The sequence below is a fragment of the Parus major genome, chromosome 3 (genome assembly GCF_001522545.3).
Source record: "Parus major isolate Abel chromosome 3, Parus_major1.1, whole genome shotgun sequence".
In the NCBI taxonomy this organism is placed as follows: domain Eukaryota; kingdom Metazoa; phylum Chordata; class Aves; order Passeriformes; family Paridae; genus Parus; species Parus major.
The window spans coordinates 19664457-19689454 of NC_031770.1; the positions used below are offsets into that span (position 1 = coordinate 19664457).

The 24998-nt window shown below is 39.1% G+C and overlaps 1 protein-coding gene across 8 annotated transcripts in view; it reads left to right on the forward strand.

Annotated features, from left to right (window-relative positions):
* ESRRG (estrogen related receptor gamma) overlaps positions 1 to 24998 on the forward strand; it is a 389158-nt gene that overhangs the window by 150903 nt on the left and 213257 nt on the right. For 2 of the 8 annotated variants that reach the window (XM_033513289.1, XM_015621008.2), the window contains one exon: positions 13427 to 13580. The exons of 5 other annotated variants lie outside the window; for them this stretch is intronic. In XM_033513289.1, coding sequence (XP_033369180.1) covers positions 13546 to 13580 — 35 coding nt within the window. In that variant the 5' untranslated portion in view covers positions 13427 to 13545. Of the gene's footprint in view, positions 1 to 13426; positions 13581 to 24998 lie in introns of those variants that run through there. One more of the 8 variants, XM_015621005.1, reaches the window with a different exon arrangement.

A 24998-nucleotide genomic window follows, 5' to 3' on the forward strand; every position in this document is an offset into this window, starting at 1 on the left:
GTCTGAGGCACCAGAACCAAAATTCAGATCTGTATGATAATTTTGAAAGCATGGTCCACGTGCCTGGTGGCTGCAGTTGGAATGATATTCCTCTTGCTTATATAAACTTGTTTCAAAGAAATCGTGCTGTAGACACACAGTGAGGGTGCAGTAGACTTTCTGTTCATGCTCTGGGTATTTCTTGGTGCTTGGGAGACTTGGGGGGGAAAAAAAAATATATTTCCTATTAACCTGTTTTGAAAATAGTCCTTCTGTATCAAAGCATGTTTAAAAAGCAGATTGCATTTGATAGCAGTAGCTAAAATGAAGTAAGAAGCAGCCTTTTGATCTGTTGCAAATAAACTCTTCTACAGATAAATACGTTACAAGTGTATTTTTGTTCATTTGCTATCAAATTTAATAACAACCAGTGGAATTGAGTTCAACCAAAATGGTTTCATATCAGACTTTGAATACATACTTTTAAATATTAAAAGATAATGATTTGTATGGTATTGTTATATAATGCATTTCTTGTCTTCTCTTGTGTGCATGTGACGAATTCCAGTCGATAAGCCCAGGACTCTGGAGTCAGTTGTCTGGCTAGTTATTAAGATTAAGATAAGTGCTGAGAAGGGAAAGATACAGCACATTGTACTGCCCTGCTGGGACGGGGCCACCTCGGATTCCAAGTGTAAACAATGCATTAATTCTCCCTGGCTTATTTCAAACCCGAGGTGTACACTGTAAATATTTGGGAAAAATGATGGAAAGAGTGTGGATAGACTTTTCTATTTTTTATCCATTAAATGTTATTACTAAAAAGTGAACTTTACCATCCCCTTGGGTCCTAATCATTATGCATCTGTAAAAACCCAAGACTAATTTTTGTTAATTACTTATGAAAAGTAACTTTTTCCTCCTTACCCAAGCCATAAAAAAGCAGACAGACATTTGGACAGCGTTATCACAAGTCACTTCATGCTGAATATGCCACAACAATAACAACATAATTGATGCTTGAACAGCAGAGCTCAATTAGGGTTTCAGGAGAGGAGAAGGGGGGCAATAGAACTGGAAGGTCTGAGCAGAAGAATCCTGAAGCTAATGCAAAGTTTCCTTGTGACTTCAGTAAACTTTGAATCGGGTCCAATATGAATGCTAGTGAGATCAGGGCTTTCTGAGCATATTGGAGCTGTTATTGCTGGTGTCTCTGCAGGGGAGCCCTCAGGACATCACTGTGCCTCTGCCAAAGGGGGAGAGGGAGAAAGTCTTCTGTTATTACAAAATATTTATGAGATATTAAAAACAAGACAAATTTCCTGAAGTTCAGTTGTTAATTCTTGCTAACTTAAACACGAGCTTTGCTACAAATTGCTAGTCAATGCCTTGAGGGCAGTAAAGTTTAACTTGTCTGTAGGACTGGTGGGAGGAGTGACAGAAAGCAGTAATTTAGAAAGTATATTGAAGCTGTGTGCAGTGTAATGCAGGCCATTGGGTAGCAATTATTTTTTGTTAATGAATTTAAAACTAGATGTATGGAAGTGGTTATATGAAATGTATATGCTGCTAAACAGCTAACTAGTCCTTGGGGTCTGTATTGTCATTATCTCTATGTAAATCATTTCAGCCAGTGCCATCTAATGAGTCAAAAACTGCTCTGAAACTGTAACTGAGATTTATTTTCAAGACACTTTTTGAAAAACCTAATGCCCTGCTTCAGTGTGTGGCCCTTACAATGAAACCATGTCTATCCTCTGATTAATCATGTCTTATGCAGAGACAGTTTATAGGTTTTATTGTTTTTCAGAGGTGTTATTTCTAAACTCTATGAATATCCTGTGTTAATGGAGACGGGAAATTAAGGAATATTCAAAACCATTCAAAAGAAAGGAGCACAGCTGAAAGGTCCCCAGTGACCCCTCCTAAATCTTCTGGTTCTTATGTGGTGGGAAAATAGATTTAAAAATAAAATAAAATAGTTAACTGCGAAAGACTATCTGACTAAACCATGCAAACTGCATTTTCCTGATTATTGAATTAGAAGCTGTCTCTTTCCTTCATATGCTTGTTAAATCATTGTGCTTTCTTAGCTCCCCTAAGGTATATGCTACGATTTCCTCTTAACCAGCAATGAAGATAAATAGCTCCTGTGTCTTTGCTGTTTACAGTTATCTTAAACAAAACCAAAATTAAAGCAAAATCACTGCAGCATCACCATTTCTTTACAGAATCTTGAGTGTAGGACAAAAAGTTGGAATACCTCAGAAAGGATATATAATACATGAGAATTAAAACATGCATGCATATATACGTGTATGCATAGTTACAACTATTGACTAATAAGACCTCAAAAAAAAAAAAGTAATTAAAACAATATCTGAGCTTGATGTGCTATAACTAGATAAATGAAATGTACAGAGCAGACTGGAATATTTGGAATACCACGCACTGTTTCTCACCTCTTTTTTCACAGCGTGGGCATTATATCATGGTTGTGTACATTCCAGTTAGCTGCAAGTGAGAAATCACCACTGAGGTCGCTGAAATGTCAGTGCCACAGACACTGAGGACAAAAATGGATGGAATTCCCCGCTAAAACTCTAATTATCAAAACTCAGATGATCCAAGAGGAAAATGCATGTGTCCTATATAAAATGCATGCTCTGTACTGCAGTCTAACAGAGACCCTGCCTGGCCAAAAAGCCATGCAAACAAACCTGTGCCATAACCTATTTCAGATTTTGTAACACTGCATGAATTTAATCTCTGGCACACAAATACAGCTTTATGCTGTATATTCGCTGAATACTCTTGAAAGTGGCTACGTGGTTTTTAAACTCTTTAGCTGAACCCTGCATGGTCTGAAATACCCAGGTAGTTAGCATTCCTGCCAGTTTGATATGATGGAGACCTTTACTTGAACTGACCTCAGAAGGAATAGAAGACTAATTGAGGCAGCCCTAGTTCTAGCTCTCTAGAGGTGCAAAACTGCAAATGGTATCTGGTGCATGCATAAAAAGGTTTACATAGTGGAAGAGGGATATGGGAAGGAAAAGAAAGACTTTTCTTTCTCCATGCCTCAGCAGCCTATTCCCCCTTCCCCCTGAAGCTTCAAGAAAAAAAAAAATCCCATCTTAATGTCACAGCATGGTAAAATAATAAGCAAAATAAAAGATTTAAAAAAAAAAGGAAGTGCACCCAAACAATCCAGAAGGTGAAATTAGGACAGCACTTGGGTGCCTCAGGGCTGTAATTAAAACTATCTAGATAAAAAGAGAAATTCTGCCTCAGATTTATGCTCTGAGAATAAGAAGAAAAAGGCTGAAAGTGAAACACAGCAAAAGAAATCCGTAATTCCAATGTATTCAACTCACCCATCAGAAGAAATGGCATTAATTCAGGTACCCAATTACTGTAATGTGGTTCAGAGCACCTCAATAGGTGTTTCAATCTCAAGCCAGGACTAACATTTGTAATCCTTTAAATGCACTTAAGAAATTGATGTTACAGCCCCACAATCTGTTAGGGGCCTTGCTTCCTGGCTGATTGCAAAGTATCCCACCATTAATTGGATCATCAGAATGTGATCCGCGTTCTGGTCCCCGGATTATGTAAGACTGACTTTGCTCTGACGCGCTGAACCAGAGGCTTCTTTTGCTGGATATTTTGACCCTTAATGTAGATAAGTGGTATTTTTCATCAATCTTAGCTTGCATTAAAAAAGGGAAATGTCAGTTCAATGTGGGGCGTTTAACTTAATTCAACATCTTTTAATTTAATACCTTGGAAAAGTTAGTCGGTCTCCGACCTGCCGGAGACTTGTGCTGATGGAATGGTTTGTGGAGCAGGGCTGGAGGCACGTCGTTCCTGCTCCAATAGCACAGTCAGGTCCCAAAACTATATGTGTGCTTCGTCCCTGCATGAAAGGGAAAAGTAGAAATAAAACCCCAAACCAAAACAACAACTGAAAAAAAAACCCAAAATGGTAATCTGGCCATGCTTTTCCATATTGGTAATGGGTTTCCTCAGCTCCTTTGGGCTGTTCCCTAATGACTGCTCTATGTGCCTGAGGGAAAAGAGGCAAAAAAAAAAAATAATTCAGTGTTTACTACCCTGTTTTTTTCCTGAGCTACAGGTTTTCTTGATTTTTTTTTAACTTTTTATTTTTTGAATCAGAATGCTTTGATTAATTAACTCAATATTCTTAATGTGCTTTAGTGATGCAATAAAGGCTGGTCTGAAAATTCTCTACATAGACTAAACCTAAAATCATGTTGGAAATATGGGACATTTTTTTCTGACAGAAGGAGGCTTTCTGTCAAAAAAAAAATAGCAGAATAGGAACAGGACATGTTGTAACACTTTTTTTATCCCTCTCTGTTGTTTTTTTTTTTTTGTGTACTGCATCATAAAAGCCCTCCTAGTGCTTCCTTTGCTGATATCAAATGCATTTATCCCAGTGGTACAGACAGAAGTTCAAAGGCGACTGCAAGGTTGCCTTTTTTATTTTCCCCAATGAAAACAATAAGTTTCCCAGTTTTCTGAGCATTGCAACAGGCATCAGATTGATCTGAGTGTGGCTTTGGGGAAACCATTTTATAGGGTATGGTGCCTCTTGTGCTTCTGATTGTTAGGAGTGAAGAAGTTGAGGTGAAGAGAATAACACCAGGTATCAGGACCAAGACTTGGTGTTTCTTGTGGAACTGATGCTTAATAATCTTGGGTATGGCAATGATTGCAGTAAAATTAGCACTCACTACCTACATAGTTTATATATATATATATATATATATATATATATACATACATATACATATATATACATATGTATATGTATATGTGTGTGTTAAAAATCATGGGTAGAATCTGACGTTTTTGGTGTCTCAGAGAAAGAGCAACCTCTTTTCCTCTGTGTCACACAGAGAGAGAAGCTCATGGAAATAATTTGCAGCCAAGGCTGGCTGATTTAGGTCTCCATTCTTTTGTTTTCAATTTTTCAGTCTCAATTTTTCAACTCTCCTCTCTCCCTCTTCTTTTGCAAGGCATTCAAATTTAGTGCTATACTGTGGGCACAGCAATGTTGTTCATATTCACTGTCATGTTCTAGGCTGTGGATACTTTTTTCTGAGAGGTCTTTAGAACTTTACAGGTTGAGGGAAAAAAATGCTTTTTAGGCAACACATTTGTTTTGTGAGAAGTGTTTGATCCCAAGGAGAAGCAGATGGAAGAGTGTGGCTCTTGAATTTCCTCCACTGTCCTGCTGGCCAGGACCAGTTCAAAGTCTGCCATGTAGGGAAGCAAAAAGGTCAGCATTTTGAGGAGGAGTTTAAATGTGAGGTTTGGGATAGTCTTTTTAGGCATCTCATCCATAGGGTTTTTGCAGTCACTTAGGATGACACCCTGTGAGTTTCCTTAGCGTGGCAGAGAACATAGCTCTCCTTCCACACTACGTAGGTTTTGTAGATTGGCAGAATACCGAGATTAGCCTTATCGCTGGTTTAGGAGACAGTAAATACAGATATGTAAAAAGCCTTTGGGGGGGAGATATTTTTGTGAACTTAAACGCAGACAGGAAGAGAACCGGTCTGGCATTTGGAGTGAGATGAGTTGTTAGCAATTAATTGTGAATTGAGCAGGAGGAGGCAGTTTCTGATGTTGCTTTGGGGATTTGAGTCCCTGTTGCTGTTACTCATACAAGGTGTGTGGCTCATACGTTAAGTGCCTGACCTTGCTTGCTTTTTCCCCTCTCCTTTTTTCCTGATATGAACTGAATAGGTAGGCAGATATATCCAGTTCTGGTCAGTCTAATTGGCGCTAGAGGTGATACGGTGCTACACCAGGACAGGGTCACCTTTAGGTTTAGGCTCCTGGCTGGAGCACAAGAAATATGTGTGCTCCCAGCAGCTCTCTGGCTGGTCCCTTTGAACTGCAGTCTGTACTGGTCATGGTGGTCTTCTCTCATGGCATTTGTAGTGCTCCTGGGGCAGGTGGATCTCACCTGGAACAACAGATACCCCTGAACTGTAAATAAGAGCCCTGGATAGAGATTCCTATCAAAGGTGACCAGCTTTCAAAAATATAATATTCTATCAAGCGTGTTTCATGTTACAATGTTTGAATCTGTGTTCTCTTTGGAATAAGAATATGAGTTCCTCCTGCAGTATTACATCGTTGCTATACTAACATGTGAAGAGAAGCCTGACTAGATATACTTTAATATATTATTCATGAGGGAATTACCTGTATAAGCTTAAATATTTTAGTGGGCAGTATTGAATATTTGGCCATGTTCAGTCCTGGCATACATAGAATCACCTTTTCTGAAGTGAGTGAAGCTCTTTCTACTTCTGCCAGACCTAAGTTTAGGTAGGAGACTTCCAGTCTCGTAACTAAGCTTGCTCAACACCAATACAAAGCTCTTTTATGAAAAGAGAAATATAAAGCAATATAGGCAAGTCTATAATTACTTTGGCCACAGAACAAACATAATGTTTCTTCCTGCTTGGAAGGGCCTAACCTTTTGCAGGGAGAGTAGGATCTGTGATACCTCTGGTATTGATAGCGTTCCTACAGCAACTGCATTTTCCAGCAAGCTTTGTACTAGCATAAGATGCTTCTGGTTTATTCCATTGTGTGGAGGGGAAAGGAAACTATTTGTAGTTCATGGCAATGCCTTCCTGGGCAGTTGATTTTGAACAGTGCATCTCAGGGTGTTTTGCTGTATGGAGCTGCAGTGGAAGTGCGTCACTTCCAGTCTGTTTAATTGGAGTCTTGGGTGACACTTCTCTGCTGCTTCATCCATGGATAGAAAGATGATATACATTTTAGCTTTAAGTACACTGCAAGGTTGGAAAGTGAAGTTGAGTTTGCTCTGAAGCAGATATATTGGCTTCCCATGCTTTGAAGACAAATGGAGTCTCATCCATCGCTGCTACACCAGTATGCTGGTGCTGTTTCTTTCAGGCTGCTTTGGGTTAGGATTTCAGTGTGCCCTTCCTTCCTAATGGGGTCCCTTGGTGGAGAATGCCATCCAAGAGCAGGATGGATGAGGTGCCCTAAGGACCTGTATCAGGCTTGCCTTTTAAGCAATTCCTTGCTGAACAGTGAACTGGACTTTTCTTTGAGTGCTGTGTGAGGATATGAATTCAACTTTGAGATGAAAAAATGAAACAAACACCACATACACTAGCATATGTCAGCCTGAAAGCACACAGTATTTGGTGGAAGTATTCATCTGCATCTAAAATTATTTTCCTGTAATGCCTTCAGTATTTCCCCAGGGCTTCTTTCTTTGTTCCAACTCCCTGTGGAAGAGGCTGAGAAAAATGGCTGGTGTGTTCAGTTTGGCCACTGTCAGCGCCAGGCTTGCAGCAGAATGAATTCTGTCCTCCCTAATGACCATCAGTCGCCTCATTGCCAGGGAAGGGGCCCTTCTGTCTGCAGGATCACTGTAGCAAAGTTTGGTTACACAGAAAAACATGCTGGAAAGGCTGGAGTGTTTCTGTGTGGCTGTGTGACACAGGTATTTCTGTTGGGTGACACTTACTGTCCCCAGGGTGGGCTCTCTAGGAACAGCTGGCATGCCTGATGCTTGGCATGTTACCGGTTTTGTTTTTCCTTTGAAAACTTAGACACATGTTTCCTTCATGTTATGGGGGAAAAGATTTAAAAGAAGAGAGCAGGATGAAAGAAACCCATGTGCTGTATCCACTGTGTTTGTGTCCTCCCCTGGGGTTCTGGGTTCCCTGGATATGTTTGTGAACCCAAGTGGGTCTCTGTACATACGGAATGTTTCTTTGCACTGGGATGCATTCTTTTTTGGGGTTGGACTTCTCTTTAAATTTATGAGTCCACCTGTCACACAGGTCCACCTGCATGCAATGCAAATATTTTTCAAGGCAATGTTGTTTAATTTTAGCTAATTCAGACCATCTTACTCAGTGGAGCAAAATTCATTCCCTATTTCTATTTCCCAGACCGGCACAGGCCATGAACTTTACCTGTGCAGTTAGATGCTGTTGGCAAAAATGTAGGAGAAAAGTGTCCTAGAAGGGAGCACTAATCAGCAGATTCTGCTATGTTGTGAGCAATAGCTCACATGTACTAGGGTGTGAAGCTGAGCACATCCCTTTTAAATGGTTGGTTTTGGTTTTAGTGTTGAGCCCAGCTGTTCCTTGAAACACTCTGTACAGTACAGTAATTTAGAGTGTAATGATCTTGTATAAGGAGGCAGATGTGAATCACAGGTGAACTACTGCTGAATGATGGCAAGGGTGTGAGCACTCCCCCTGCCCTTGTCTTTCCCCTCCCAGTCTCTCAGTCTCCTAGATTTATTTTCTCGTCTCCCAGATTTATTTTCTCATCTACCACTGCTTATTTGCAACACAGGTGGGCATATTCCAGTATGAGTCTGATGAGGCTGCTATGTGCTGGTTGATCTGGTTCTCATAGTTGATTTTAATGTCTTTTTTCACTTTGCCTACCCTAAGAAACCCATACTGCCCAAGTAGCTTTGCATATACCAATAAGTGAATGCCATAGTGAGAAGCAAAACAGAGAATGTGTCTTCACCTAAGATTTGGGAATGGTAGAAAATGACCTCTTACCTTTTTTTTTTTTTTGGTTTTTAGATCTTTAAGTCCTAAGCCACCCTAAATCTACTGTCCCTATAAAAAGCTGCATTTTAAAAGGCTTTAGGAGGCTTGCTGACCTTGCAACCTACTTTGTAAGGAGTCTGCACCCACAGCTATTAAACAAAATTAATTTCAGCACTTTTAAATTGTTAATCTTGCAAAAGACAACTTGCTTGCTCTCCAGTGATCCCACAGGTCATCATTCTGTGAGCTGCAAGCCATCACCAGGGTTCATGGCTCTCAACATCATGAGAATGCTTGTGGTCTCCCAATTGCCTTGCAAAATTAATTCCTCTGCCCTCCACGTTTCCTCCCCAGCAGCTCTTTGAGATCTGGGCTCTTCATGAGCTTGTTGTATGTCACAGCTATTCACCAGTAGCCACGCCACAGATTATTCCTGTTTTGAAGTTATTCTGTCCTAACTCAGTTGCTTCTCAACTCATGGAAATTAACTTGGGGCGGCAGGATGTGAATTCAGGTAGGAAATGACAGGTTTTGTTCTCAGAGTTTTAGGGCTCCTATTGAAAGGCTGAATCTCTTAACTTACATTTCCCCATATCCATAGGGCAGATGCTTTACCAGATATTAATTTATTTTGAATCTTCTTAAGTGCATTTTTTTCTGCCTGGTCACGAAACTTGGGAATGTTGTGGTTTTTTCCTCCAGGTGGGATATGTGTGAATGCACTGGGGGTGGGGAAGAAAGTGCACGCTGTATCTGCTGTTACCGTGCCTGCTCCTTCCACCTCTTTTGTCTCTGCCACTCAAGCCAATTTCAGCCATCCGCCGACTCTCATTTGGGATAATAGCCTCTCTTTTTACTGTTGTCTTGTCATGTTTGATTCGGCAGCACAAGGGTTTTAAATTAGCCAAAACGTTTGCATGCTGAGCTTACTCCGCTGCCACGACCAGTTGTAGAGCCACTAAACCACTTGATGCTGAAATTGATGATTGCTCGGAAGGAATAAGAAATTGTTGGTGGCTACCGGGAAGATTCATTCACGCCGAGCCCCTTTTAAGAAACCTGGGGGGGAGGGAGAGAGAGATTTCCTTCAGTTTCCTGCTGCCTGGCTGGTGGTTGCATTGTGCTTGTGCCAGGTTCCCGCTGAGTGATTACAGCCTTGCTAGGCTGCGTAGTTCCTGTGATTTCAGCGTAAAAACAGAAGAAGAAAAATACAGAGGGAAAGGAAAGGGGGGTGGGATGAAGCTCCAAAGACTTGTAGTTCTTTTCAGTAACACAGAATTGCGATGTTTTAACTCACCGCCCGCCTTTTTGTTGTTGTTGTTTTTGTCTAATTTATTCCCCCTGCCTGAAAGTTTACTGGTTAGAAGTTTTACTCTGTAGAAAAACTACTGTATTGGCCTGCTTTTGTTGGTGATACTAAACCACAGCTGGACTGTAAGCAGTTTTTAATATTCTCTGGATTAAAAATGATCCATCAACAATGGGATCAGGGATTACCAAGAAACTATACAAACCACCTAATAATACCCCCTCCTGCCCCCCTAAATGCCTTTTACTTGTTTACATTAGTGTTTAAAGACAGCAGTTATAAGGGAAAAGAAGATGACAGTGCTTGAGAAGACATAAAAAGAGAAAATAAACATCAGATTATATGTGGACAGCTAGGGTTATATTATGGATATAATTGTATTTCAGAGCTACATACAATCACATATGCAAAGTGAAAGAATCTTTTATTTCTGTTGGGTGGATTTCTATTTGAAGAGGCAGTATTTTGTTATTTTAGTTAATTTTTCATGTTCCACCACTAACTCCTGGGTTCCAGTGATGACATGTAGTCAAATGGTCAGAAAGGTCAGTAAGAGACCCATGTATGATGGCTTGGGGTTGCCAAGTCTGAAGACAAACACTGTCTATCAGAAAATAGTGGCAATTGTTAATTTAAAACAAAACATCCATCCATACCCTCTATTAGCCATATATGCAGGTTCCCAGAAGTTAGAGATATGGCTTCAGATATATAATTCATTACACAGTGTCATAAGAAAGACCCTAAATAAACACATGGGAATACGATTGCGAAGCATCCAAGCCAAGAAAGATGTTCTCATATCTAATATTGCTAACATTATTGTTACTAATATTCTAGCACTTTTTTCCCTGATTACTAAGCCATGTGTTCTCTTGCAAAAGACAACCATTTTTTTGCCAAAAGGACGAAAAAAATAATCTTGTAAATTTGGAGGTGTTGGCATCCAGCTTTATTTCTCTTGCATGTAATAAATCGTGAAGAAATCATGAGAATGACTCAAGCTCTAAAAATACGAATCTAACTAAGAGGCCGAATCTCTGGGGCCCAGCAGTGCTGTGCTGTTGTGCAAGCCCAGCTCTAAGGGCTTCTGTCCATGCCAATTAGCAGTAGATTGGAAAGCCAGGTGACCATGATGGGTTTAGTCCTGTTATCTAACTGCTGCACTGTTCAGAATTGCTGATTTCCCTGCAAAATCATGACAGATGTATTACAAGAAAATATATTGGTTGAGTAGCTAGTGAGAGTTAATGCAAGGGATAATAAGTAGCTAAGGCTATGTCCTCCAGCAGACTTTGATGTGGTTTGATAATATATGGGACGGGTCAATCTGCCCTATTAGCAAATGTAGCCAGTTTATGCTCTACATACAAACTAGAGATTTGATAAAGCACTAAATTAGTTTTCACAAGGTATTAGATGTGAGATACTTAATGGGATCATCATGCTTTTGCTACACTTGGTTAGGATGTGTTCTGTAACAGAAGCATGCGGCAGCATGACATTTCACCAGGAAAAGAAGCATGTCTTGTGACTGAATCACGAGTCTGGGAATTAGAACATCCAGGCATTGCTTGGCTTCTGAATTACTGTTTCTCTGACTTGCAGAGAGGTTTCCCTTTTCACATCTGCAGAATGGGACTACGTTCTTCCCTTTCCTCTTTGCCTCTTTGCAAAGCTACCACTGCTTTTAAAATGTTTTTTTTTTTTTCATCCTTTGGAGGAAGTAATCATAAATCTGTGAAGCTTCAGTCTTATGAGACTAATCCTGTCCTACTCAGTAGGTGCTGGGAAAGTCCCTAGACTTGATGCTAGAGAGTTTACAGGTTCAAGCAAATCTGGATAAGAAACTTGAGTCGATTGTGAAAGGAAAAGCTGAGAGGTTTGATGTCCTGCTGCATTCCGTGTTTCCTCTGTGCCAGTGGTCAACTAGTAATTTAAAACTCAAATGACTAGTTTAGTAAAGCCAATAACACTTTTATAGTCAAAAATCCACTGGCAAGATATGTCATGTAGGTATAAATCTGCATACCTGCACCCATTCTAGCAGAGGGAAATGTGGGTGAAGAAGTAAGCCTTCTTGGGGCTGCACAGAGAATCAGTCTGAAACAGGACTTTGGTCTGACCACTCCCTTTATCCAAGCTGGTGTGTGGTCCACTAATGCTTTGGACCAAATGTGTGGTAAATAAAAACCTGCAACTGCTGACAGTAGTGTGTGCCCACAGCTACATTCAGAAAACTATGCTTTAAACACATTAAGTGTTTTGTGTTTCTCACATGGATCTAATTTTTTTCTAATGTTATTTTACCCTCTGGTTACAGACAATGTTCTTAAATACATTTGGAATGCATCATTTTACTTTCTGTAACATCTCACTGCATGTGCAAGTAACTGATCCTGAGTGACCGCTGCCAGGCTTTGCACTTTGAGCACTAGGGAGACATTCTTGCCTTTTTGTGAAATGCAGCAAGAGTGTCATGTATAAAATGATCCTGTTTGAAAGGATAGAAGCCGTATCCCAATATAGATCACAGTGGAAAATGACTCAAAATTACATGACAGCTTCTCCCCCATTCACCTTCTTCCCCTCCCTTTCCCTTTCTCAGCCTGTTTCCCAGTTGGGCTGTGGTAAGAAACGCGTCGTGTATTGTGACATTTTAGTTTACTGTTACTAATAATCCCTTTGCATCTTTCATTAGTGTGTTATTTATAGGATTGCAGAAGGGCATTAGTACCACTTGGCCTCTGAGGTGGTACTGCCACTGTCCCAAGGACTGAGATGATTTTGAAGGGTGCTGGGTTGTACCCTGGCCTTGGCAGTGGGCTTACCTAGCTTCAGCAGAAGCCTTGGGTTAAAATCCTGTGGTTTAAAACCTGCTGAGGCCAGTGTGAAATTTAGATGTTTTTATAAACAAGAAGACTTTGCCTCATAACTCCTGCTAAGCCTGCACCTGATGAGCTGCTCGGAGCTGGAGGGCTGTGTTTTCCCTAATAAATTCCTTTTTTTGAACCCACTTGTTAGTCAAGCGTTGTGCACACTAACTACAGCGAGGGCCCTGGGCATAAATTACTCTCACGTGGCACTGTCTCCAAGCAGCCCCCCAGTTATGGATTACTTTGTTCTCGACTTGACAGGAACATAATTAGAACTGTTGATGAAATCTACCAAATTGTTCCTCCGTGGCCTCAATGGTCAGGAAATTTGGCTGAGTCGTATTTGTCACCGACGTAAAGGCTCTAAACACTTCATATTAACTATGTTATTAATGTGCCCTCTAATCTGTCCGTGAATTGGTAACACTTGGAGGGAGCTTGTGCTCTAATAGCAGCTTGTGATGAATTCATTGTAATGCTGTTCAAAAGTTTCTGGAGGGTGGGTTAAAAAAAAAAAAAAAGAAACCTTAATAAAAAGTGAATATTTCTAGGTTGTTTTTTTTTTCTGTATGTGCATTTTTATGTTATACAGTTTTGTTTTGTTTTGCTTAACTGGAGATTCATTTAGGCTCTACATTGACAGACCGTTTTCTGTTCTATAGGATTTGCTGACATTTGGGCTGTTTCATTGCCAGAGGAGGCTTTGTGTGTCCCAAAGGAAGTGAGTGATCTGGCCATAACAAATCCTGCCAAAATATTTTAACACCGTTACGATTTTCTAATGCAATGCGTAGTGAATGTGACTAGAAAAGGATGGTGAGTCCATGAAGGGGGTTTGCTCCCTCTCCTCTGCGATTTTTGGTGGAACGAGCACGCCACAGCTGCTGGGGGGTGGGAGACGGCAGCCAGCAGTGGGAGGGGTGTTTGCCTCCTGAAGTGTGTCCCTTCAGGTGCAGCAAGGGCTCAGGCTTAATCTTTAAACCAACCTTTCAGATTTTGGTCCTGCTCTTGAGCTTTGCTAGAGTCCCAGGGTCGTCAGAGACAGCGTTTTAGTGATGTTAAAAAATGTGTTCTGGCTGCTCTGAGTGTTCAGTGTAAGTTTAAAGGGGAAATGTGTTAGACACTTATGGATGGGAGAAGTTGTCAGACTCTTACCTTCAAAACGAAGGGTTGTCTCATACTTCAAAATAGTTTTGAGGAACATTAAGGTGGCTCTTAACTATATAAGCAACTCTGCTTAACAACACAAAATTAAGAGTTCTCACATGTAGTGTTCAGGGAATGAAGACAATTCAGACAACCCAATGTTTAGCTTAGAGCTGTAGGTATGGGGAAGCTAAAATTTGTATTCCCAAGCTATTCTCTAGAGCAGCAGGTAAATTAACTGCTGTTTTTCTAATACTCTGGTGATTGGTTTCTATTCAATTTAATGCCATCCACTCCCCTCTCTCTCCCCCATCCCCCCAAAAAACCCAACCCAAATATAACTAAAGTTAGTATTTAGTAAGCAACTTAAAACCTAAAACCAGTAAGCAATTTGAAATGTGCTTACTGAAGGACATCAGCCTTTATTTTGTGCCAAATGTACCACATTGGATTATTCTGGCAGTTGTCTTCTGCTCCAGGGTAAACTCATGTGTCTTTAGTCAACTTTACATCTACATACTTAAAAATAAACAAAGTAGCTGGCCATGTACACCAGCAAGTTTTGCTGGAGATAGGAAAGCTAGTGAGAAATAGAAAAGTTGAGCATGCCCACAACTTTTGTTCAGGTGGGCATAAGTAAAGTCAGGCCTTTTGCTATTAATGATGTTTCCCACTTGGATGTTTCTCTGTTTGTTTGTCTTGGAATACCAGACAGAATTGCAAGTTCTCACACTCGTCTCCTGAGCCCTTGTTCAGGTTTTCTGGGCTCACACAAACATTCTATTCCCTGTGGCCACCACATATGGCATTTCCCAGGTCCCAGGGGCAATGATGCTGTCACCAACAGAAGGGAAGTGTTAGCCTGGGAGTTAGGACTTACTTTCAGACTTTATTTTAGGATCTTAATATTCGTAAATGAAATGGGAATCTTAAATCTGCATTTTTCTCATGCAAATCAATCTATTTCTAGTAATGAGCAATTTAAGTATTTTTTTTTTTTAATATTGTAGTTGCCATCTCAAGAAATCAGGATCAGAATTCAGGATGCTCAAATTAGGTGTTAGTGCATACAGATATTCTGTTGATGAATCTATTATTAGAATGAAGTAGTACTTTCCCTGGGTCTGTTTATTTTCACTGCTTTTGTCTCTTTTTCTCTCTCAGGTCATCTTATCTAAGTTTATTTTTTTATTCTTTAAATTCACCTCACCATTTAATTCATTTCTACCAAAGCCATGGGCTCTTTAAGGACTTTCTAATGAATTAGATTTTGTTACTTATTTGCAGTGAGTTCAAACCTGAATTGCATTTTCTTTTGTCATAGTCTCGTTTTATCATTGTTCTAAAATGGGACGTTATTTGGGACATTCTTCCCCAAAAGCATTCTTTATGCTGTCCTGCCTGACTTCATCTGTTTTCCTAATATGCATCTGCTGCTAAAAATTTTCTATAAGTGAATGAGTATTGTATTGTCCTTGAATGTCATTAATTTTCTGGATTTGGGGTTATTTTTGTTTTGGTGGTTTTTTTGGTTTTTTTTTTAAGTTTCTAGTGGAAATGTCATGATATGCATCCTGTACATACAAATCTAATTTGTCACTCAGTAGACCCAAATGCATGAGGAGCAGAGCTTAATTCTGATTTCACTTGTTTAAGAATAGGAATTCAAATTACTTCTGTAGAAACCAAAGCACTTACTCAAGGCAGGGAGGTGAGGAATGAGAGTTTGATATCAGAATTGGGTCCTGGAATATTAATTTGGTAAAACTGTATGCTCTCACAGTGTCAGCTGTGGAGAGCATATGCTAGGAGATGCTCACGTTCAAAATCAGGTTGCATAGTTAATCATTCTAAGAAATAGACTTATCACTTCATAAACCCTAGGAAAGACTGTTTTCTTTTCCAAACATTTAAATTACTGAGCCGTTTTATACATTAAAACCCAATTATGACTAGCATGGTATTTCAAAGAGTTTTCAAAGCTATTTCTTTTAGGAATTGTGCATAGTCTGGAGCTTTAGCAATGAGTAGTTCATATTTTCAACTGTATCAACTGTGGGGTGTTTTTTTTTAACCAAAATATTGTTTTGAGAATGTTCAGACTAATCAGTACAAATCCCAGCAGCCAGTTCCAGAACATGCTTCATGTCCCCTAAAACTAACGAACTAAAATCCCAATGTGGCCATTGAGCTTTAGAATATACCTTAAAAATAGTTTATTTCCTTTTTCTAAGATGGTGAAGACCATCTTAGAAAGGTTTTTTCTGCCACCTCTTTTCTGCCACATTATGCAGACTGTGTGCAAAACACATTCAGGGAGAAATAAAAATCGAGATCTGTTGCAGGATTTTAGGGAATGAGATTTACCTGCTACTGATTGTTTTAAACACCACCTTCTTGTTTCTAGAGGAAAACTTAGTGCTTGAGCTAGACATCAGTTTAAAAACAACCCCAAAACTCCAGAATAATCTTTTATTTTACTCATTTGGGTGCTGGTTTGTCAGCAGAGAACTGTATGTGAATCAGATCGCACTGATTCGGTCAGGAAATGACTGCTGTGCTTGTCTATAATGCAGTAGAGCTAGGAAGAGGTGTGTCATAAATATGAAGATTAAAAAAAAATGCATGTGACACTGGCACCTTGATGAGACCACTTACCAAAGGCATTCTAGCCCTGAGTATAGAAAGTTATTCCCAGACCTTTTGGGAATTGGTAGGATGGTGTTTGGTAAATGCTATATTCCCAAATCAAGGCTTTGCTGTCATGGATATCAGGGAAAATTAAGTTTATAAGATAAAGTAATCCTACTTTAAGGGCCAAATAAGAGAGAGAATCAGTTTTCAAAATCAGGAAGCTGCTCTATGAAGACTATTGTGGACCCAGGGTCCCTGTATAGGAAGAAGCAAAGCTGTTTGCTTTAACGAAAAGAACTAAAAAGGGGACTAGGCTGTTCCTCACCCCAGTCATTCTTTATCTTACAGCAGAGCTGAAGTTGAGATGGGAGCCTGGTGCTTCTCTTCACAAAGAGACTGTATGAATGAAAGGTTGCAAAGATATTAGAATTTACTAAGTCAAGTCATACTTGTCAATGACTTCTCTTGCTAGATATTTAAAGTTCAAGTGCTTGTTTGCTTTAGTTAAGTGCTCTGAAGTGCTTTTAGAAGTGTTGGCCCATTTATATAAACAAGTTGAGAAACTCTATTGATAGTCTTCCCAGTCAGAGTGTGTTACCCAATATTTGAATATCCTTCCTTGAGTCGCAAAAAGATTTGCAATAGCAACTTCTAAGACACGTGAGGCTTTGTTAATGCAGTATTGTGTTATTTTATCATAGATATTGCCAAAAATGCAGTTTCTCGATTACACAACCATGAGGAAAAAATAGAGGGGAGTCAGTAGCTCAGAAACTTTTTAACCAGAACTTCAGTGGGACTTCAGAGGAAGAATGAGCCAGAGGTCTGATTTCCTCTTGGAACATTTGCAATAGGGAATTAATACTTATGTCTCTCCCACAGTTTTTTCCCCCTCATGCTTAGCTGTGCTAACTCAGGAATCTCTTTTAGTGCTCAGAGTCAGCCAACCAAATTTAAACACATTCCCAAACTGTGGAAAAATCCTGTTTGCACACATATGGCCACTCACAGAAAGAAAGGAAACTACCAACGCTGTTAGTGAAGGTGAAGGCTGGGATGGTGTTTATGCGCTTCCCCACAGTGATCCCTACCTGGCTATTCCTTACTAGTTGTTCTCTTCAAAACATTGCTCTTCTGGAGTGATGTCCTTTAACCTAATGATACTGTTTGATAGTGAAAGCAAAAGAAAATCATAAGATTGTGTATTGAAATTTAGCCTCTTTTTGTGGATAAAGAAATAAGCATTATTTAGAGAGATCACTGGGGAGACCTTACCCAGTCCAATCAAGGCAATTATCTCCAGAAAATGTAAACTGAATGCCATCAGCAACTATCCCCCAAAATGCAATATAGTGTGAGCAATAGGGAATGCTATCTTAAAACTAAAACTGCATCCTTCTTAAAAAAACCCAAAACAACCAGCTTGTCCTAATAATTTTAATTTGCATGTACTGTCTTTTTGCCTACATTATGTACTGTTGGTGAGATTCAGGGGGTGTCATGTGCAGGTGAATTTAGAGCTGTTGCTAATTTAAACTGCATTTAATAAAACACAAGTTTGAAATATCTTACAAATCAGTGAATGTGGCATAGTTTGAAGATTGCTTTTGTCAAGTTTGATTAGCTCAAAGAGAAACCTTTTCTAAATATTGGTTGAGAGATTAATCAGACAATGTAAGACCTTGAATTATTCCTCATCACAGGAAAACAACATAATGTATTGTCTCATTTGAAGACTGGAAAAATGTAACTTTTGAGGATTTAAAATTTGTGTTTTAAAGATTCTACTCAAGGCAAAACTTTCAGGCTGCTCTTTTTTTAAACTGGCTTGTAATTTTTCCATATTATGCTTCATTTTCTACAGTGTATTCCCATATTACAAGCTGATAGTACCAACATCATTACGTTGAAGGATGTTCTCATTATTGACTCCATTCTCAATTAATTATAAGTTTGTCATGTTTTAATGAGTAGGATTAAACTTTCATATTCCAAATATATGTCTTGGATTGCTTGCTTAGAAGCTTTCTAAAGAATGTGGCTGATCGACTTCTCCGAATCTGTACAAGGAAGCAAAATATTCTTTGTGCACATTAAAAAGTGTTTACTGTATTTACAGATACTTGCAGAAAAGGTTTAATATCTCTCTACTTTAGGACAAAGTATAGAATTTGGGCAAAAGCTTTGCTGCTCTTTTCTAGCCTTCCCTGTCACAAACTGTTGTCTTTACTAAAGCAGAAATTCATATAGGTCTCTTATGTCCTATAAAATAAAGGATGGCAAAAGGGAGCACTGATGGATTTCAGGTATACCCTAATTTTCACTGGGTGATCTGTATTCATCTTCAATAAATCCCAGCTTCCTTCTGTGGCCTTTTTTACTCAGCCCCAAAAAATGAGAAGGTACCTTATACTTTTACTTAATTGCCCTACCTTTGAAAAACGTGATGCATTTGCATCGAAGCTGCTGCCACCTGTGCTTTTCAGATTCAGTCCACTGCAGCTCTGCATGTTGTCTATCAGGCTTTCTCTCCTAACTTCAGTGTGCATTATTAGATCCTGTTTGCTAACACAGATCCTGGTCATATTTTCTAGCAGAAGTTCTATGTTCATTTGTCCTTTACTTCCTTGTGCAACTTCACATTTTTCTCATTAGTACAAATCAAATCGTTCCTAAGAGTGCTTCTTCTTTTGCTTTTTTGCCTGCAAAACATACACGCAGGATGGATGTATTCTAGCCCTGTTGTGGGTTCACTTCTTCTGATTTCAGTATGCTTAGGGTGTTTTTTTTTCCCCTCAGTGTATCAGTAATAATTAGATACCTGTAAACAATAAGCACCAGTAAGTTTGGACTCTGTGTCAATGCAGACAGGTGTCATAGTAAGACCAGGTGAGCAGATTCCTCAGCAAGAAGATCTTTCATTAAATATGTTTTTACATTGCTTGTTTAGCCTGTGTTGAATTAAAAATAACCTTGCAATGTGAATAGCAATGTCAACTGATATCACAGTCTGGCTGATAATACATGAGCATGATTTGGAGAGGGTTGGACCAGCATGGCCCACACCAGGTAGGAACCAAAGTCCTGGTAAATGCTCGGCAGCAATCTAACCCCCAGCCATTTCTCATGAGACCTGTTACTACAAATAGCCTGTGGCTACATTTGGGCATTCAGGTTTCGACAGGATGTGGCTGCTCTTTCTCACTTACCAGATGGCTTTTCATGTACCATCACCTGTCCTAGCGCTCCTTCCCCTCACTAACAGAGTTGTGACAAGAGCTGTCCTGATGGTTGTGAAAGCTGCTTTCTGCGTGTGGCCACCATAATTATCACATGTGGGCACCTTTATTTAGCAAGTCCACACATACATTACTGGTGCAAATGTCTTATGCTTGGGTAAATTCATTTTATATCTTCATTTTATATCTCTTATAAAATGATTCTGGGGTGGTGATATTTTGCAGAGAGTTAAACCTGTGCAAAACCTGCCTGATCTAGGGACCAGGCTTTGCATGTCTGTATGATGGGAGATGAATTTCTTCACTCTCTCCTGTTTGGAGGAACATCTATGGCTCAGTTGTGCCTTTTCACTGGTTGAAAGTAATTTGGCAATCTCAAGAATGGAAATGGAAGTTTTATACTCCACCTCCCCATCTCCCAGCCCCAAGTACATTTTGTGCATGGACCATCCTTATCATCAGCATCTGTCTTTTGAGTGATGATTTACTTGTCTCTAGGTTTCTGTCCCTTTATACAATACCAGATCTAAAATTATATCTGTCTGGAGGAAAATGCATGATCTCAAAGAATTAATACTGATTCCAAAAATTTATTGCCAGGAACTACATGTGATATTGCTTTAAATTAACCAGTAATTATTCAGAATAATGTAGGAAAGAGTTAAAAATACTAAACCAAAAAAAAAAAAAAATCCCTTTTTCAGGCAACTGGACCCCTTCCTTTCAACACAGCTGTTACAGGAGGTTTCAATGGTATGAATAAATGTATTTCTTTTAACACTTTTGTTGTTTAAAATGCTATTGTTTCATCTGAGGTGTGAGGAGATGTGCTAACCTTGTCAATGTGGGTGCAGTAGAGCAGAAATGATAACTGTATATACTTTTTTTTTTTTTATAAAAATACAGAGAGAGAGTGTGTGTGTGAGAGAGAGAGACAACTTATTTAAATCCTGAATACAGTCAGACCTCATATGCATTGTTAAAAAAAAGCCCTAAAGAATTGCATATGGATTAGGGGGATGAATATTCTATTATTTCAGTCTGTTCTGCTGATCTTCTTATTGTGACTTTGCGCTTCAGAAATCTGCCAGGAATTTGGCTTTGCTGTACTAGACAGTAATTTTAAATGTGTATCAAGCACTTGATAGTGTATGATTTGCGTGCTGTTGCATTCCCATTCCCTAAATTTTCCACCAATTTATTACTTTTTTCATACTGTTTTAATATTTCAGGATGATGAATATATACAGCATCATTAAAAGTAAATAAAAAATGCATGAAATTAAAAAATGGAATATTAGATGTTTCTTTGCTGTAATCCCTAGGTCCAATAGGAATGAAATGTCTCTGTTCTGTCAAGTAATCCCTAAACATGATTAGGGACCTTGTAGTTTCCACATAGCCCACATAATATTTGTATCATATAAGCCTATTTATGTAAGGTTTGAGTAAAAGTTGTTATTAGAAGACCTATAAACCTATTCTACAATTCAAAAAGATATGCTTGCCTCTTAATCTCTCTACTTTTATTATTTTGCTGGAGATGGAAATACGTCCTTAATTCATATTTCAGAATTCTTTTGCATCTTTTGGATACTTATATCATGCATTAACAATCCCAATGAAATGTATTTTTAAGACAGAGGACTGAGTTCAACAGTTCATCTACACATGCAGCTTCTCCTTAAATCCTCATTGGAAGGGATGTGCACCTCTTTCTGGGTCTCTCCTTGGACATCTGTGTTTAATCTGACCTGGGGGTCTGGAGATGGAGAGATCGTTTTTCTCATTTTGGGGAAGGGAAGATGGAAAGAGGGAGGGGGTTAATTTTCTCTGTTTCAATCCTGTGATCGTGTATTTTCAGTGATGGAGGTGCTTCTGGCAGCTCCACGGAAAGTTTTAGAAATCAGCTTTTGATTTGATAAGCCTATAGCAGAGTTTTAGGGAGAAATAGCTAGGAAGAAGGAAAATGGGGAAAAGCCTTGAATGACAGAAGAGTAAGACAGGAGAGACAGTGGGCATTTCCAGCTGTTTCTTGTGACAGTCATGTTGCAAGTACAACAACCCAACATCTCCTATCCGCTGGTTCAGCTTCTTGCCTGGGCAGCAGAAATGCTCATAGTCCCATCTTAGGTGTTGTTAGGCTGAATTCATTAATGTGCAGAGGTATTCCAGTTCCATGGTAGCACAAGGAAGATCAATAAATAAATAAGAGCAGTAACTTGTATACTTCTATGGTTTGAGTAGGCTTTCACGAAGAAAATATTTTCAAATGATAGCAGGGGTCAGCTGTGGCAATTCCATATTTCCCATAAGAAAATTTGAGATTATATTAACCTTGGGCTATCTACTCAAAACAACCCTGTGGAAATACACCTGTATTGCTTTCCACACTGCACTGAAATTTAGTTTCATTTCATTTTCAGCAGTTAGGGTGGCGTTTGAGCAATAACCCTATTCTTGTATTTATGAACTAAGAGAAGCAAAACTGCTCACTGCTGAGCCCAGGGATCCTCTTCCAGGAAAATTGAGATCAATAACTGCTACCAAGTCTTCATTTATCGGGAGTGTTAAATGACCACAAAGTCCTGACGTTCTTCAATTAATAGGTTGTGCTTAAAACCAGGCTATCTACCACCTGCCCCCACCCTAAGCTACCATAGTCAGAAATTTTGATCTTTGATATAATTTTAAACAGTCACTTTCAGTTGTTACAATTCCTTTTCCACTGGAGAGGCTGAATTACAGCAGCACCAATAAGTTAGAGGTAAACGATGGTCCCCCTCACCAGTCTCCTCCTTCCTGCAAGTAGTAGAAGGTGGGAATGAGATGATGATACTTGAGGCTCATTTAATCATCCAAAGCAGGGATTTAAAATTATTATTGCAGTTACTTTTGGATTTTGGTAATCAGCAAAAAGGGGAAGTGCACACCCCAACCAGAATAGAACAACCCTGAAAACTGAAAAGCCTTGCACGCAGATGTGTTTTCAGTTGCCTCTATTCCCTCAGTTTAAGTGGAAAAGAGGGATTTGGGAAAGCGAGAGCTTAATTTAACAAAATAATATTATGCTTTCAATCCCTGAAAGGAATGAATTATTTGGATACTTAGCAGTATAATGTCTTTGAATAATGCTGGTACTTAAGTTAGAAAAAATGATATTGTCAGTGTGCTGTGTTTTCCTCTTATGATGTTTTTACCAATTTGGCATTTATGGGAAGCAATATCATTGTTGAGAAGTTTCCAAATTGCTTTTTATAGAAATCTGCAGAAATTAAATCTCCTCCTTGTTATGAAAATGAAGTGATGTCTTGAGACACTGGTATATTAGCACAAATCTGTGGAGACAATAAGCCAAATTCTGCTTGCAGTTATTGTGTCCACTTTTAATAGCTTCAGGAAGCTGTATTAGGTATAGGCTGTTGCAGGGCATTGTAAATAAGCATTGTCTTAGCTACAGCGTGTGAGCAGTCGTAAGAGGCAGTGCAACATCCCAGCCCTTTTCCCTGTCCCCCTCAGATCATGTGGCTCAGGATATGTTGGAAGGAAACACATGAAATGGGTTGGAAGTGAGACCAGTTCATGGGCAGTCCAGGCAAGCCAGTGTTTAGAGGGGTGCAGTGCAGAGTTATTTTAACTCAGAACCATAACGTGTCTTCATAGCTGAATTTAAACCACATAAAACCGCTGTATGTGACACCTTTAAAGTCACTGACAGAATTAAGGCAGGACTAAGGCAAGTGCATGATTGGTTTTCACAAATACAATCAAATCTAAGAGATGGAGATGCAAGATGGATCAAATTTTAAGACCTGATTTACCTACATCAGATACTTAATGGGATACTTAATTTGATTGCTTCACCAAAAACTACTCCCAGTAGTAAAGCTTCTGACTAAATGCCTGCGTAATCAAGGGATCTGCATGCATCTACATCTTGAATTCCATGTACAAATAACCAGCAATTAATGGTTCAGAATGACTGCAGGGAATGGTTTAAGGTTCAAAACGGCAGCTCTAGGCTTTGGGGGTCCTTTAGCATTATTTCACTATGTTTTTCAGGAGTAAGGATGGACTTCTGCAAGTCCATGTAAACAGAAGATTTTTAACTTGGCTTGCAGAAGGCTCTTCATGGCTACAGCTAGAAGCCATCTCTCTTCAGCAAGGTTGGATGCTTTTGATAATGAGACTTAGACTCTTTATATTAAACTAAACATATTAGCCTACTCCTGTGCAGCCTAAGTGTCCCATTATCTGGGTGTGTTAATAAAAAATCAGGAAAGTTCTTTGAATAGAGGGATGACAGCTGTTGTATGTATTTTGTAGCAATCACAAGGCACTGTATACTTTCTTCTTGGGATTAAACCCATTTCTGAGTGAAAGGTCAGCAGTCACTATTGGCACCCTTTTTTATTTTTTCTTTTATTAATTTGTCTCATTGTAATGTATATGAGGTACATGAGAATATCAGACCAAGAGTCTTGAAAATACTGATACACCCTCATTATTTTTACTGTAGTATTTCTATAGTAGTGAATCCTCAATTACATTTAGTCTTTTTATTTCCCTCAGCACAGCTACAACAATTGAAATTAAGGGTGTTATGCTCACAGTCCCTTTCAGTACTCATTTGAGTTCAGGCCAACTTTGGCTGTTTTCTCACAGTAACCTTTACAAGGCAACCGATAAACATTATTTTTGTTTTAATGACTCCCAAATAATGTCATATTTAAATGAAATGCAGTTTGCCTCAGCAGGGATCTTTGAATTTATGAGCATTTTTGTCCCATATCCTACAATAATGTGACAAATATTTGCATTTTTACTGTTTTCTTGAATACTTTTAAACACTCGTTTTTAGGAGACTTCAGATTGCTTTTGAACATATTTGAATGCATTTTTAGCTATCACCAAGCTTAAAATAGGAACCCTTTTTTTCAGCTTATCTTTATTAAACACCTGTAAAAATCAGTAGTATTTCTTTTTTCTTATAAAGCTTTCTTCCTTTAACAAATGGCCAGAAATGCTGCACTGTTTGTTCCAGTATGGGCTTCTTTTCTTGATGGTAATGGGCAGTAAGTGGTCTGGTAGGGTCTCTTCCATACACACAGGCATTTACCTGCCTGAATATCATAAACAGAAACTTTAAATTGTAATGAAATGCATCTGATCTTGAACTATAATCAATTAATATTAGAAATTCTAGGCAGCCTTT